General features: G+C 36.4%; 3 protein-coding genes, 1 long non-coding RNA gene and 1 other non-coding gene across 5 annotated transcripts; 2 read left to right on the top strand and 3 right to left on the bottom strand.

The window, feature by feature from the left end:
• Positions 1-127: 127 nt before the first annotated feature.
• On the bottom strand, positions 128-213 carry TRNAY-GUA (transfer RNA tyrosine (anticodon GUA)). Its single transcript is given in 2 exon segments — positions 128-163; positions 177-213. It is a non-coding gene; the product is annotated as a tRNA-Tyr (tRNA).
• A 2,250-nt stretch (positions 214-2,463) lies between these two features.
• LOC104746278 (protein JINGUBANG) lies at positions 2,464-4,679 on the bottom strand. Its single transcript, XM_010467723.3, has one exon. The coding sequence runs from the start codon at positions 4,254-4,256 to the stop codon at positions 2,811-2,813; it is 1,446 nt and encodes a 481-aa protein (XP_010466025.1). The 5' UTR covers positions 4,257-4,679; the 3' UTR covers positions 2,464-2,810.
• A 5,801-nt stretch (positions 4,680-10,480) lies between these two features.
• LOC104746276 (uncharacterized) lies at positions 10,481-12,914 on the top strand. The gene is made up of 7 exons (XM_010467721.3): positions 10,481-10,820; positions 11,109-11,274; positions 11,516-11,574; positions 11,751-11,869; positions 12,086-12,323; positions 12,431-12,554; positions 12,649-12,914. The coding sequence occupies exons 1-7, from the start codon at positions 10,761-10,763 to the stop codon at positions 12,726-12,728; spliced, it is 846 nt and encodes a 281-aa protein (XP_010466023.2). The 5' UTR covers positions 10,481-10,760; the 3' UTR covers positions 12,729-12,914.
• Positions 12,845-15,673, bottom strand: LOC147926436 (uncharacterized). The gene is made up of 2 exons (XR_015582223.1): positions 14,214-15,673; positions 12,845-13,157 (listed from the first exon to the last, which is right to left on the bottom strand). It is a non-coding gene; the product is annotated as an uncharacterized LOC147926436 (long non-coding RNA).
• LOC104746277 (RING-H2 finger protein ATL65) lies at positions 14,292-16,203 on the top strand. Its single transcript, XM_010467722.3, has 2 exons — positions 14,292-15,725; positions 15,938-16,203. Exon 1 carries the CDS (start codon positions 14,331-14,333, stop codon positions 15,558-15,560), a length of 1,230 nt encoding a protein of 409 aa, XP_010466024.1. The 5' UTR covers positions 14,292-14,330; the 3' UTR covers positions 15,561-15,725; positions 15,938-16,203.
• Positions 16,204-16,512: the final 309 nt, after the last annotated feature.

Below are 16,512 nucleotides of genomic sequence, written 5' to 3'. Positions count from 1 at the left end.
TAAATCTCGGAAAATTTTGGATTTTGTTTATAAACGGATGATCTAGGCTTTTTGAACATAAGCAAAATATGGGCTGGGTTTTATCTTTCTGAAGCCCATTTATGTGTTAAAAGGTTTAAAAAAAAATTCCGACCTGCCGGAATCGAACCAGCGACCTAAAGATTGTCTGCAAACTATTACAGTCTTCCGCTCTACCAACTGAGCTAAGGTCGGTTACATTAATCATGTTAACAAATTAATATAAATTAATATTTAATCAAAATTAAGAAACAACCAAAATGCTCTTCTCCTCACGCCTCGTCGTCTGAAGTGTTACGAACCAAAGTCTCAAAATTTATCCAAAGTAGATAATTCTATTACATGATTGTCTACTTTGTAAGCAAATTATGATTGTCTAATTCTGATAAATTATAAGCAAGTGAACGCTTTCTGACCTCTTTTGCGGATTTTATATGCAAATTATGTTATCTATCTATATATGCACATACAGTACTTTTATTACTCTTTAATTTAGCATCGTTGAAACGTATATACTAAACTCTGTTAGAGTAGATCGAGCTACCTATAATTCCATTGAGTGCTGGATGCGTGTGTGAACGTAAAATTAATTGAATCGAAAACGTGCTTTACAAATTATCTACATGCATGCCTACAGTTTAAGAGAAAATTTAATATTGAAAAAGAAAAGTGGAGTATATGAGTTATGATTACCTTAACAAGACCTATATATAATAGTCTACCATATGACAGTATTAATTTATAGCATAGAAAAATAAAATAGTCAAGATTATGGGCATAATCATTCTTAATTAACTAAAGTCAAATGGACAAGAAACTAGTGGGCCTTTGCCTAACTACGGTGGCGCACGGTAATTAACCTCGATGTTTGTTGTTGTAACCTTAATCATCAAGAGAAAACCACAGAGACCATACGGTCCATAACCTCAATTCAAATAGTTTTGAGATGTTGCGTTTAATTTCGATGCAGTTTGAACTGAATGTCAATGTGTCAAGGGTACCAAGTACATTATGCGAATATTAGTTTCCAATTTCATATCCAAAATTAAAGTGTAGCACTAATAAATAAAGAACCCATGAAATTATTGTTTGGGGTACGAATATTTCATCACAATCTTTCAGTCTTTTTTTTTTTTTTTATATGGTCCGATCCTAAGAAGTAAGAACAGAAAACAGACACTCAAAATGACCAATAAAATTTAAAAGCGAAAAACTGTAGACATCATTGTTGATATTACATAATCCATGTCTACAGAGCTTTTTAAAAAAAGCAAAGCATATATCTACTATAGAAAATTTAGGAACTTGTCATCCCAATGATCATTATGAATTTTACAATTTTACAAACTAACTCAAACTCTTTTAACTTAATTATAATTTGCTAGCTTGATAAGTATAATACTGGCGGTTCAAGATTTACCAGCTTTTCGTCCTAGTTTAATGAAAATATAAACAGAAGGGTGTCTATATACTTTTAGTATTCATAGATGCAATGCAACATATACGTATGTAGCTTTACATAGATTTGTATCACTTAAATCCAACGAAAGTGAGACTTTTTACATACGTTCATGAAGACAGCAATAAAATATTACATCTCCTCTTCATTTTTCCAATATAATGGCTACATCTTTTTTCAACAAACTGAACCAACAAATCAACCTAACATACGAACAATATATAAACCTTAAATTTATTTTTCGATTTTCTACTAGCGATCAGTTTAGAAATAATCCAAAAACGTATGAGATCTCATCTAGTGACCTATCTATTGTGGCACATAGTTTAGGTTTTGATGTGTTTAATGTATTCGTCTCATCGTCTGTTGTTTTTTTTTCTTTTCAAAAGCAACGATTATTGGTTATAGGGTTTAGTCTTTGATCATTGTATACTAATACTGTAGTGCCATTTATTAGCCACTAAATAATCGTCTTTTCAACATTCTCGTACGTTCGTTCGTGAAAATTTTGCAATAGATATATACTTACGAGTCATGACTAGTACTAGTGGTCATATTTTTCTGAGTATAATACAAATGCAACCAATCAATCATACGGCAGGACCGGCAGGTACAAACGGATTGTATTCCTACTTCTGTAAAAACAAAATTATGTTGTTTGATAATATCTAGAAACCAAGATCTATTAGATTCTTATGTTCTTAATTTGAAATTTATTAGAAACAAAAAGGGCGTGTTTAGATGTCAATACACATTCATATACATGTATAAATGTGTACCAAACTTCTTAGATCCCACGAAAATGAGACTTTTGACATAAGCTCGTGAAGCTTTATTAAATCCCAATTTTCAACTGACTTTCTTCCTTTTCAACAAAACTGAACTAACAAATCAACCTATAACGTACGTATTACTAATCTTCGATTCCAGTTTTTATAAGACAACAACATTTGTAAAATAATAACAAGGAAAAAAAAAGCTGAATATGTTTAAACGAATTCCATAAAATAATAAGTATATGAACAAAATGATTTAATACAATGAAACAATATTTTTCTGAAACGTAACTCAAAAATATGTGCAGTTACACTTACAAAAGAAAGATCGAATAAACTAATGGAACTTTCTATAAAAAAAAAACCATTTTAGATACTTTACAGGACGTGGCAGTTCCCTATTGGTTGTATGAACTGCTTCTTTTAGCCGGCCATAAAAACTCTGCCTTGACCACAACGGCACGAATCACATGGGCCGCGGAACATTCCCCTTTACCATAGTCCGCATCTCCACGCGCTCAAGCCGGCGCGTGCTCTCTCCTCCCTCAAAACACTTCTCAGCCGATAACCGTAGACGCCGTCTCCGTCACGCGCCACACTTTCACCGATTTATCCAAGCTCCCGCTATACACTATCCATCTCTGATCTCCTTTCTCAACTCCGTCGCCGTCTTCTTCGGCCTCTTCCACCGCCGTCAAACACTTAACAGGTCCCACGTGGTCCATCAACACCGAGAGACACGAGTGTGTCCCATCGACGTTTCTCCTCCACACACAAATGTTCTTATCCGCTCCCCCGCTTAAAACAAGACTCCCGGCGGCGGCGAGGCAGAGCACCGCCATACGATGGCCGCGTAGAGTCCCGCCGTGAGAAAGAAATTTCTGCCCTTCCCAGAAATTAACGCTGCCGTCAGAAGAACCGCAGTAAACAACAGCCGCCGTTAAGTTAACCGCTAACGCCGTTACAGCGTTCTCTTGCTTCATCAGCACATTAACCAAGAAATGCTTCGTCCCTTTGCCTTGAAGCCCACGTTTCCACACTTTCAAAGTTCCGTCGGCGGATCCGGTGAAAAGCAAATCGTCGAAACCAGCAGCCACCGTGTTGATGGCGTCGTCGTGAGCTTGAATCGATTCTAAACATTTCGAATCGGATAGTCTCCAGACTTTGAGAGTCTTGTCCCACGAACCGGAGTAGAGTAAACCGAGCTCTTCGTTCAAGCTAAGACACGAAACGGCGTCGTAGTGGCGGATCTTGAGAACATTTTTCCGGCGACGAACCTCGACGTAGTTCTTCGGGTTCACTGACTTTGTCAAAAACTCTTTCAACGTCGGCAAGCTTCCGACTCGTGAATAGCTTCCGGTTCTGCTTTTAGAACCTCTCCAAACCCGGATTTTACCGTCTTGATGACCGGTGAAAATCCGGTTATCTCCGGTTATTACAATAGCTTTAACCAATCCACTTGTTGATTTAAACCCGGTGAAGTCCTTGAGATCTTTCCAAACACGAATGTTCTTGGAATCGGATCCAGTGAATAAAAGATCTCCAGAAGCAGCCAACGAATAGACATGACCGTCTTGTCTAACGATCGTGCCGACCAAACCGTTGTCGGTACCATCATCATCCATGTTACGTCTCTGGTAGATCCAAGGAGACTTGTAGTACGGAGAGTAAGTTTGGTTCCACGGGGAGGGAGACATGGACGGAGTCGTTGTTGTGTCGGTGTAGTAAGGAGAGTAAGTTTGATTCCATGGAGATAAAACCTGATTAGGAGACGACTCGCCGCTAGTAGTCGAAGCATTGCTTTGACGTTGTTGGTAATAATGAACCTCCTTGTTCATGTTCATGTTGTTGTTGTTGCTAGTAGTGGGATTGATGGCATCAACATCAACACCATGGCTCCGTTGTTCTTCTTCTTCGGCTGCGGGATCGGAGTTTAAGAAGGCGGCGAAAGTGAGTCTCCGGTGATGACTACCACCACTGGTGGTTTCTGTAGCTATAACCATATTTTTCAAGATTACCCAAAATAATAATAAATCGAGCAGTTGGAAGGTTTTTTTATTTCTCTGTCAAGAAATTATGAGGTTTAAATTTCCTTGTCGTGTGGGAAAAAAGAAAGATTAGGAAAAAGTATATTATTTCTAGGATATTGAGAGAAAACTTTTAGTATGTGTTTGGTAAGAAAGATATAAAGAGTGGAGAAGGAGGACGTTGGGATGTATATATAGAGAGAAAAATAAAAAAATAAGGTTGTTGAACGGACGACGTGGGAAAGAATGACACGTGGCGTTTAAGACTGAAGACGTGACCGTCAGATACCGGGAGCGCCAGTTTTCACATTAGAGATCCGTGTATTAAGAAAGATTAATTAAGAAAACAATTGTAATTTATATGCAACTTTGGAAATTAAAGAAAAGTGTTGAATGAAAAGCTCAATGGACGGTCGTCGAAAAATAGAAAGAAAACTAAATGGACGGTCTCAAAACTGTATGTGTGCCTCAAATAAGGAGATGTGGTTTTTTTTGTTTGTTTTATCTATTGGTTTAATGTTTTAAGAGTAATTCATTTTACATGATTTTGAGCAATGTGAAAATAATTCAACATGAGATGCGTCCGTACGAAGATTCGGTTTTTTTCTTGTTTTTACGAGTTGGTTGAATATAAAGAAAATTAAGATAACGCGTGTGTGGCTGTGTTGGCGGCTGATCATCTTCACACGTTGCATATATAAACATTACGTGACGATTAAACTATTGTCCAAGCGGAGTTTTGATTTTTGTTACTTGGTTTCTATGTTTTGATTAGTTTTATTTCAGTTTCGACATGTGAAAGAAAAAAGTTTTCTTCCAGATGTTTTGACTTTTCTGACTCCTTCCTTTCCATGAAGGCATGAAACGATAAGGAACGTCTTTCTGGACTAGACCGATGGACCATATTTGCTTTTAATCCGCTTCGATTGAATTTATAAAACTTAATTAGCTAGGATAGTTGTGAAATTACTAAATTAATATAACGTCCATGTGGTATAAGATAATAGAAACTATATAAGATATCTTTAAGAATGTGTACGAGACCAACTTCAAGATTTGTCGGATACATGTATTATGTTATATCTTATGAATTGTTTGTAGAAAATTATTGTTGTTGTTAAATACTGTATTTTCTGTGAATACGGATCGACTGTTGGAAGACGAACATGATTCAACTTACTGTAATTTCTTCTTCTTTCCCAGCTTCCAAAATAACATTTCATATACTCTAACCAATGTGACTGGTCAAAAAGGTCGAAAAAATGGGAGGCGAAAAAGAGTTGGTCTAGTTTTGGATATGGTCAAGATGTGATATGAACTCCAATATTGGGTTTTAGTTTGAGTTAGAAAATGGTATATATATGTATGTATATATACATACCAAAATATCTTAACAAGGAAACAGAGAAATGTGATACTCGCTCTACGTAGTAAGGTTATAACGTGAATTCTGTACTTGCAATTGTGTGGATGACTTAGCTTAGATTCATGTGTATGCGCATTAGAGTTGTTTTTTTTTTTTTTTTTTGTCGTCTTCATTAGAGTTGGATTTCTTGAAGTACTTTTTTCTATCAATTTACTCGTCCTCTTTCAATTTATCCATCCTTAGAACACAAAATGGAACACGAGTACCATAAAATAGAGATATTAAAAAAAACGATATTTGGTCTACACCATATATATTTACATATTTTTCTTTTTCCATATTTACAACGTATATATTAGTGTTACATTTAAGAATAAAGAATGATTGAGTGGTCTTTATTTTAATTAATAAATTTGTTGAATATATTTGTATAAATTTGATGTTATTAGTTAACACATCACATATAAACTGATAATTATATAAATGTTTGTCTAATAATACAGCATCGTGAAAATTTTCCACAGGTACGGATCAAAACGCCGACAAAGAAGAGCACAAGTTGCAACACATTTTCTTTTGTGTATTTATTTTAAAATGAAGGAGGACAATCGAAATAAAATTTCATACAAGTTGATTGACTTTCATTACTATAAAGAAAAAATGACCTTTTCATGTCGATTGACTTTCATTACTAGTTAGAAAAAAAAGATAATTTGTAAAGTACAATTTTGGATAGCTATGGCTTAAGATCTTCTCTAATCATATATAGTATCAAGATGTTAATTTTTAAAAGCTTTGGATCATATCATGCCTAGACTTTAAAAAAAAAAAATTGCTGTTGATAAAAGTGTTCAATTCAGTATTATAGTTAAGTAATAAAATTATGTTCTTAAACAAATAGTGATTCCACACATATAAATTCTCTAATTTTAAAAATCATAAAATTCATTTATATTTAAATTCTAAATTCTGGTCTATCTTGAGTCTTGAGAATATATATAATTAAAACCCGTGGGATTCCAATATAAATTTATGTAAATAAAAAAACTGATCCGACCTCAAATGTCAAACCCTAATTAAATGAAAACGATTGTTGACAGCTAGCCGAGTTTTGACATTTTTAGGGTTTCGTATAAAATACTCGTTTACCTTTTCTCCCTATCTTAAAATTTGTTGGAACAAAACATTTGGGAATTGTCGATGGCCATGGACTCCAACTATGGAACGACGGCGTTTTAAGATCCGAAGCCATGGTCAGTTATCGAATCCTATAGCTTTTCACACTCACGCGACTATCGTACTTGCCAATGGACAATGGTCCACAAATGACATCTATGATCTATCCATTTCAGACGTATTTATTACGATATCAATACGACACAAATTCATATTTGTCTGATAATTAAACTGAATAATACGGGGTTGCTACTTGCTAAAGAAAACGAAATATAAGAGTGCAAAATAAGGTATGCTCATATTTAATAACATTTTGCACCCCAATAAGAAAGCATTGCCCAAAAACAAATTACCATACCTTTTTCACATTTAAAAAACTGAAATATCACTATATTTTTAAAAAATTCGTCAACTGTAGTATCAATATATATTTTGATCTATTACTATTTTTGCTGCTATCTATTGGTTGTATTTTACTGCTTTGCCTTCGTTCTAATTGTTATGATTTCTATTGACTTTTCCGAAAAAATTATGACCACTAGCTAGATGGTCTTAGTCTAGATCGACCTTAATGATTCTAAGTGATATTGTCACTTTCGGTAACCAGAACTAAGCTATCGTTTAATCAGACAAATTTTCATTTTTATTGTTCATTAGATAGGAGTAGTTTGCACTTTACACGCCGTTCATTTGAGACGACATGCATGCATTATTATGTGATAAGTTTTGAATTATTACACGATCAATCGTTGTCTGATGTAATTACATCTCCAAACACAAACAAAAAAAAATCGTTGTCTCAAATACCAATAGGAAATGGTACGTACATTTTAATTAACAAAAGAAAAAGGGAAAAATACCAATGCATGGTATGTACGCATGCCGGCACAAGTATGGCAAACGTACAAGCCCCATATATACCAATTACAGAAATGCTAATGATACTATAATAATTCCTACGCCATACATAATATCAAATATCATATTTGCAAAAAAAAAAAAAAGCGCCACTATATCCTTTGAAGTCCCACACATCACTACCAAAGCAATGAACAAAGAAACAAGTTTTTGTTACCCAACAAGCAAGGAGTTCTGAAATAATTATATAAAGGCGGAGAAAATTATTTTATGGGTGGCTTAACTGATCCCACTCGGCACTCGCTGCATGGTCCGAATAGAATCTGAGCTTTCTTCATATGATGAAAAATAAGATACATTATTTAAGAATAAAGTTAGACTCATGTAAACACAGTTTCTATACATGTACACGTTATAATTAAATTATAGCTCTCACGACGACATCATCGATTAATTAGTCACTAATACGATATAGGTACGGAAGTCAAAGATTTGGTAGATTGAAACGAGCTAATTTCACTTTTTTCGTTATAATATAACTTACGCTATGATTATATTTGACTTCATATTAGTGTCATTGAATTAGTACTATTAATCAAAAGTTAAATTGAAAACGTATGCAATATCAAATTTACTTCTTTATATATAGACGATGCATGATATAGTAGTACGTGAGATTTCCTAAGCATTTTCATTTTTTGGGATGTAAACAGAGAAAAATATCTCCATTTGTATCACTAAAGATCGTGATTCGTGTTACAGCAGGATCAACATAAAATAGACATTGTTCGGACAAGAAGTTTATACAATCTTTAAATAAAAAGAAATAACGATAAAGAAAATGTTTTGTTGACTTCGTGCCATATCGTAAAATTTGATACTTTTGTGCGCCATCGGTTATTAAAATCTTAGTTGTCTGTGTGCAGGTTTATAGTTTTCTACAAATATAGATGAAAAATAATTAATACTAACAGCGATGTGCCGATGTGTACTATAGTATAATGTTCAATGTATCTTTACGATATATGTATAATTATATTTTAAGTTATTTATCAACAATCGAAATGGTAGGTTTTGAAATGTAGAAAACGTCCACGCTGACTTTTGCAGAAGTGATCCATTTGTTTCGTTTATATGATAGCAAAATACTCATGTACACGTATTAGTAATTAGTAATACACGTAAAAGTGACATCACCATGTACATATGAAAACTAGTCCAAGTATATATTTGTTAGGTGAGTACTATATAATCGTATCGAGAAAAAATAATATATATGTAATCGCCTAAATTCATTCAATATTAATTCATCATGGACCGTTGCTGATTTTTATCTTTTGTACTCAGTTAAGTATCATTATAATATTTGCTTCTCTCAAACATTGTATCAGGATCATGCAACACATTTGGCCCTCTTCGACGGAGCAAAAGCGTGACCTGATATCTCTTTGAATAAACTAAACAAAATCACGATCTTTAGGGACACATCACCATGAATTAAGACTATCGCATAGACGTGTGTGATAACAAAAAGAAAGTTTTCTTAATTAGAAATTGGTGGCAACTTGTCCTGTGGGAAAGTTGTTAAAAGGTGAGGATCAGGGTTCGAGGAACGTCTGGCGCACTAATAACCTACTGGTGAATTGGGATATCCACAGTAATGGGTTAGCATCGATGTCCTGCAGGGCCAGCTTGGAGTCCGTTGGGACGGCTAGCAGTGGGCTAGCAGGGTCTACGGACGGTCCATTGGAGCAGCTAGTGGTGGACTAGTGGGGTTCGCGGGACGGGTTGTTACATAAGATTTTTATGTAACAACCCGTCCCGCGGATCCCACTAGCCCACCGCTAGCTGCCCCAATGGACCGTCCGTGGACCCTGCTAGCCCACTGCTAGCCGTCCCAACAGACCACAAGCTGGCCCTGCAGGGCATCGATCCTAACCCCTCACCGTGGCAAATGGAACTATTCATCCAACTCCACAGTAGGTTATTGGTGCGCCAGGCGTTCCTCGAACGTCCCCATCCTTTAACAACTTTCCCACAGGACAAGTTGCCATCAATTGGTGACAGCTTGTCCTGTGGAAAGGTTGTTAAAGGATGGGAAAGTTGTTAAAGGACGGGTTGTCACATAAAAATAACCTTTTGTTGGTTGAGTTTTTGTTTGGAATTTTAAGTTAAGCTAATTAATTGACTCTAAAACTAATCAGAATTTTCAAATAGAGGATAAGATTTGATTTCATAATATATATCATTGAATATGGACTAATTTGGTCGCCACCACTCCTTGACAGACCTCCGGGTGTCCTTCAATTTTTTAAAATCAACTCCATAAAAATCTATTTTTGTTACGTTCTACAACAATACATTGAAAGAGCACCTAAATGGTTTCTTCTCATATATTAAAAATCAACTTAATTCAGTTTAATCGTAATATAAGTTGTATAATTGGTTTTGATATGTCAATCTCATTGTAATTACCCGATTGGGTTTAATATTTTACTTGCGGAATCAGTTTTTAATCACGATTATAATGCAAGCCAAAAAGAGAGCGATCAAGGAACAGCGTGTACCCAAACGGAAGAGACAGCCAACATCACAAAGTCTTTGCATCTCGTTTTTTAAATGATTCACTCATTCATTTGATTTGAATTATCATCTTTTATTTTGTCATCATATATAGTATGATCTGGATCACTCCGGATAATAATTGTCTAATCAATCACTTTCAAAGTTTAAAATATGTGTCATATTACACGTTTTTGGTATTGTTCAACTATTTGTCACTGTAATGTTTTTTCTTGCTAATCTTATTCTTTGACTCACTCGATTTAACAGTGTTTAGTTTCGTCATTACTAGTTTGCATTAGTACTTCTATAGTCCATAAATATATTGAGTTTTAAACTTTTAAGGCCCAAAATAGGCCCAAATTAGTCACTGGCTTGCTCTTCAAGCTCGCCCAAAAGAGAAGAAGCGTTCTTAAACTTACTGAAGCACACAGATTCTTCCAAATTGATCTTAGAGAAACTTGCAATCAGATTCTGTAACCCACTCTGTTTTTTTTTGTGCCTTCTTCGATTCAAACATGGACTTTGTTGTTGAAGAAGGGAAGCGAGTAAACGAAGACTGCTCAACTTTGATTCTCGTAAGTTGTTGTTTCGTGTCCTTTGCTTTTCAGATTTCGATCTGTTCTCTGCTTACTGGGTCTGGGTATCTCTTCCTTTTGGGTAATTTAGCTTAAAAACTGTAGCTTTCTCGAGAAATTAAGCTGTAGTTGACGAGAATATAGAAATTAGAAAGTTCCCAACTTTCTTGGGAGCTTTGACATGAAGAAAAGGGTTTAGGGTTTAGGAAGCATTGATCTTTCTGATTAAAGCAATTGTCTTAGAGATTTCTCATTGAAGAAATTATTGTTTTTGTTTTCCCCAACCAGCCTGCATTGTCAATTGGGAATGTAGGGCAGCTCGCTGTTGATCTTCTAGTGTCATCTACTGATGCTGATAGAGTTGGTTATCTCGATGATACAAATCTGCTTCCTTGTGTTGGCAATGACGCTTATGGCCCTCTTCCTTGTGGCGAGATCGCTCTTCCTCTCGAGGGTTCGTTTTTCTCAAACTATCTGTTTCATTAATGTTTTGATTAGGATTTGTTGTAATGAGGGGAGGTTTGTTTCATTAGATGAAGTATCCTCTGGTTTATATGATTAAGGTGCTATTATAAGACATTAGTTGCTATTAAATTGTGTGATTCCTTGATCTATGCCACTTTATCTTGGTAGAATCAGCCCTTTATCATTGTGAAACCTCATTCTTTCCTCCCTTTGGGGTTTGTGTGTTTCAGTTTATGAGTCATCTTCAACCGCTACTACTCTTGCTCAGCAAAGGTCTCCAGTTGCAAAGGTATTTTTACATTTTTGGAAGCAGCTTTGCTTCCTTGTTATTTCCAGGGTCCTATTTGGTTATAGGATTGCATTCACTGATTGTTGAGTTGGGACAATGAAAAGCCAATTAGCTGGAGTGGAGCGAATTGGGAATTTAGTGAGTCATTTTAAACTTACAATGTTCATTTAAAACAGGGAATGATGATTAATTTTGCGGAGAATATAGCCAATTTTGCTGCTTCAAGTGGAAAGAAGCATGTTATTGTGCTATCCAGTTTAGACTTCCAAAGGCTGCATAACTTGGATATGTCTAGGTAAACTATAACGCCTCCTTTTATATGTTTTTGCTCTCATTTTTTTTTCATTTGGCTTCAATGCGAAAATTGACATGGATTTGTTCAATTAGCATCATAGGTAACCACAGATGTGATTGATAAATGAGCACCACTTGCACGCTTTTCTTTTGTCATAGTTACTAATAGTAATCTCTTCACAAGTTAATTCTAAGTCCTCTTTGGCAATTACTTTAGAGGCCCGCAGGTGTATTATCTGTCTAACGCGGGATCGGATGGAAGAGATGATCACTGTGAGAAACTCGGATTTGGAAGATTGAACGAGTATGATTCAGAAGGAAGATGTTGGAAGTACCTTAGCTCCGTCTTTGAGAAGAAGAGTGAAGACGAGTTGAGTTTCCCTTCAGAAGATGAACTCGAAGACATAGACTACTACCCAAGCTTGCCATTTGCAGCTCTTTTCTCAGCTTTTAAGGTGAAAAAAATGCCTCATAATGAAAAATTTATACATACGCAGACTCATTTTACATGATTGAAACACTTACATGGCCTGCGTGGGGTTTATCTTGTTTTTGGGGTTAGGCAAAAGGCTTGAAGGTGACATGCCTTCTATGTTACTGTTCTGAAGGAGACAACATTCCTGAAGCATTTATTCTAGCAGAGGCTGCATCTAAGCTTACTGGTCTGAGTCCTGACAAATTCCATGGTAAATAACAGCTCTCTTCTTTCAAGGTTAATAACGTCTCGAGCAATCAATGATGGAAGCGCATGAAACATACTATAAATTTTATTGTCTGCAGGGGAAGAGGGTGGGAAGTGGCGGATACCGTATTCCTGGAAGAGTATGTATGGAGGTCCTCCAGATATGTCCATGTTTTAAGACTGTTGTTGGAGCTCACAGAGTAACAGACACAGAGGTTGTAGTAGTAAAAGTATGATCCAACGAGAAGTTTATGAACATCTGATCAGAGAGACCTTTCTTTGTTTGTTCCTGGGTTTGTTTCATCATAAAATCTTGTACTGTATAACAAACTTAACAAATCAATACAATGCCTCTAGGAGACCATCAAGAGTCATAGAATAAGAGATCCCAATCAGATTCTGAATATATGAGTGACGAGAACTAGTACTACTATTCTTAAACGTTGTTGGGTGTTTTACAAGTGGAAGGCCCATTGGGATAACAAGACGATGATAAGACGCTAAACCAAAATCCGTACCGTGTCTTAAACTGTACATCAGTTGAACTCAAGACTTAGGCCGGAATGCATAATGTATCTGATGTGACCGGGGTTATTATGCGGTTTACCTGTGGATGCAAACAAATGTTATAATTTTGCATGAACAATAATGTAAAGAAGAAATATCTTCTCCGGGACTCAGAAAGGAAGTAGTTGAGCAATAAATTCTGGAGTCATTGTGTTTTTTTTTCTTTCTTTCTTATTGTACAGATAGGCCAAGGCAAGTACTTCTGACCGGTTTTTAATTGCACTTTTATTGCCACCACCCGAAATAATTATAGTATACGAGATGGAGTCTCATATATATATATATTTGTAAGTAATTCCTGACCAAGACAAAATACTTGGAAAAGTAATATTTGTTCAACTGATGATGAATGGGGACCTAACTTGTGTACATGTAATTTAAATCTGATAAGGGACTACTTCTTTTTCTGCTATTTTGAAGACTAGTAGTAGTAGTACAAAGTATATCTATAAAAATTACAGAGTCTGACTTTGACTATTATGAAATCTTGATTCTTGAACTTTTATCGTATTACTGTATTAGTAAACCTGAAAATTCAAATATGATGTCATAATCTTAAGGTCTAATAAGAAGGAAAAAAAACATTAGACTGAAGAAGTGAAGTAGAAATTTCCTTATAATCACCGGAAAATGGAAAAATACAAGTTCAGTGGATGATCACCCAATATGAACATATGGGAGATAAAAAGACTGAAAAAAGTCGCAAAAATCCACTTACTAATAAAAAAAAAAGTGCACAAAACCATTAGTATCAGAGTGGGTCACCACATCAAATCCACATTAAAATCAAACAACCCTAAAGCAGAGCACTATCCCTCCTTTCTCATTCTCTTTTTTTTTTAATCCTCTCATTCCATTTTGCTAATCTCTTCTTTCCTATCTAAAATTATGATAATACTATCTACAGTTACTTATCTATAGAACACTAATTACCCAAATTAGTGTACGATCCAAGGACTTCACGATTTGATTGCTTCCAAATTTGCAATTATTTGATTAATTATGACTCAGTTTTTGATCATCGTGTAATTTCTTTGAACCCAACAAAAAAAAAAAACACTGACGTGTAAATTTGAGTCTTCCCAATATGGTTTACCTTTTAGTCAACGCTTCTCTTTGTTTTTTGCTCCACCAAAGTCCCCAAATACTCATTTTACGTTTAAACCTTTCACTTGAAGCTCTGTTTTAGACTCTCTTTATTTCTTTAACCACCATGCGATTCGTCGCGGCACCGCCTCGTTCAGGCGATATTTCACCGTCTCCTTCACCATCCTCCGGTGTATCAGAGGAGATTCTTTCAAGTTCGTCGGATCCTCCTTTGGAGTTTAGTCCTCCATTGATCGCTATGGTTGTTGTTTTAGCCGCCGCTTTTCTTTTCGTGACCTACTCTCGTCTCATCTCCCGCCGTTTTCTCTCACCTCTTTTCCGTCGTTTTAGACGGTGGCGTTCCCGTCGGCGTCGTCTCCTTCACTTATCTTCAGCTTCCTCTGCTTCAACTTCATCATCCGATCTCCGATCTTTCTCCCCTTTCCCTTTCGACTCTTTTCATTACTCTTCTTACTCTCCCTACGGATTAGACGATTCCGTCATCAAAACGCTACCGTTATTTCTCTACTCCGCCGCGTCTTGCACCGGGAAAACCACGGTGGGGAAAACCTCCGCCGCTGATTGCGCCGTTTGTTTGTTGGAATTCGAGGATGGTGATTATTTACGAACACTTCCGTTATGCTTCCATGCTTTTCACCTTGAATGCATCGATGAATGGCTCCGATCTCACCCTAACTGTCCGTTATGCCGTACGGCGATTCTCGGATCCGCCGTCGTCGCGGCCGCCCCTGTGTCGCCGTTCGTTCCGTTGATGGCTCCACGGATTCGTCCGATCCTCGATGATGATGATGACGAGAGCAACGCGATCATCATCCGCGGCGAATTCACACCGTCGCGGAGCAATTGGAACACTGATACGGCGGTTACGACGACGAACGATCAGGAGATCACAGCGTCGATGGAAGAGCAATCATCACCGGCGATATCTCGGTTCCGTGAGCTGAAGAGATCGTACTCATTCGAATCTGAATCAGAGAGAGTAACGATGGATGAACCAGCGACGGTGTCTCCGTGGAGGTACCGGAGATCTACGTGGAACAAACGTCAATCACCGTTCGGTAACCTAATCTCGAAATCGAGAGTGTTCTCGTTCCGTTACTACAGAAGCACGAAGTCACCGTTCTTCCGGCGGAGATCATCGGCGGGAGTGTTTTTTCCGATATCGGAACGGATTACAGCGACGGGAAGCTCATCGCGGCGGACGAAATCGATGACGAGTCCGATGTTTTTCAGAACAGCACCGCACTCGTCGAGCCGGTTAAGATGTGGAGATCCAGAGGCACTGTTATCGCCGGAGAGATGGAGGAGGAGGGACACGTGTAGGGGAGAGATGTGAGATGAAAATTGGACGGTGGTGATGATGATAAAAAAAAAATTGAAGTGGAAGGAGAGAGAGCATTAATGGATTGTGGGGTTTAAAGCATTTAATGGAATTAAAATGCACGAAACAGAGAAGATAGAGAGAGTTTCAGAACTTGCTCTGCTCAGCTCACTCAGCAAGGTTCGTTTTTTTTTTTTTTTTTTTTTTTTTTGCTATAAATTAAATAAATAAATAACAGCCATACCTTTATTTCACCTCTCTTATTTAATGCTGCTAAAATACGGATTTCATTTATGAATTATATAACGTATGGTCATTGAAATATTTCAATAATGTATATATACTTTTGAATTTTCCTGACTACTATACACTTTGTTTTACTCTCTCCATAGTCCATAGACCAGAGACGCCAAAGACGATGAAGGTTTTGAAGCATGTTGCGACGACGTTTTGGCTGATTCGTTTTTTTTTTTTCTTCTTTCTCTTGGAGTTATCAAATGCATTAACTTCCAAAGCTGCCAAAGTTATTATAGAAACGAAGTCAACAAACCCATTTAAATTTCGTTTCTATACTAACTTTATTATATCGTCGGTGGCTTATTGTTTTTTGTTACCGGGACTTTATGTTCGCTTATATTAGCTGTCGATTTCTCTTCAATTTTTGTCCAAAATAACTGATACTAGTTTATTACATTTTTGATGAAATGACATAAACACTGAGAAGATCTGGAGCTAACATGAGTCCCTGTTGTTCAGTAAGATTTTAATATTATGGACTGTTTAGTATTGTTATTCGGTTTTTTTTTTAAGTAAGAATTACAGAACAAGGTTTAGGAGATCGCTGAACGTTACTTAAGGTCATTGTAGTCTTGCTGGTGCTTGATCTTAAGCTCATGTTACCTTACTCAGCGATATCTCTTCATCCTTGCCTCGCAAGTTACAATATACATACGAAACAAGCAAAGTT

The sequence above is a fragment of the Camelina sativa genome, chromosome 15 (genome assembly GCF_030686135.1).
Source record: "Camelina sativa cultivar CO46 ecotype springtype chromosome 15, ASM3068613v1".
NCBI classification, from domain to species: domain Eukaryota; kingdom Viridiplantae; phylum Streptophyta; class Magnoliopsida; order Brassicales; family Brassicaceae; genus Camelina; species Camelina sativa.
This window is presented reverse-complemented; position numbering and strand designations above follow the sequence as displayed.

What these genes read in the sequence shown, in the direction of transcription:
- LOC104746278 (XM_010467723.3), bottom strand. Translation starts at nt 4,256, where the DNA reads ATGGTTATAGCTACAGAAACCACCAGTGGTGGTAGTCATCACCGGAGA.
- LOC104746276 (XM_010467721.3), top strand. Translation starts at nt 10,761, where the DNA reads ATGGACTTTGTTGTTGAAGAAGGGAAGCGAGTAAACGAAGACTGCTCA. An exon ending in AAAGGTCTCCAGTTGCAAAG is followed by an intron (nt 11,575 to 11,750) that starts GTATTTTTACAT and finishes CATTTAAAACAG; the next exon opens with GGAATGATGATTAATTTTGC. An exon ending in GAGTCCTGACAAATTCCATG is followed by an intron (nt 12,555 to 12,648) that starts GTAAATAACAGC and finishes TATTGTCTGCAG; the next exon opens with GGGAAGAGGGTGGGAAGTGG.
- LOC104746277 (XM_010467722.3), top strand. Translation starts at nt 14,331, where the DNA reads ATGCGATTCGTCGCGGCACCGCCTCGTTCAGGCGATATTTCACCGTCT.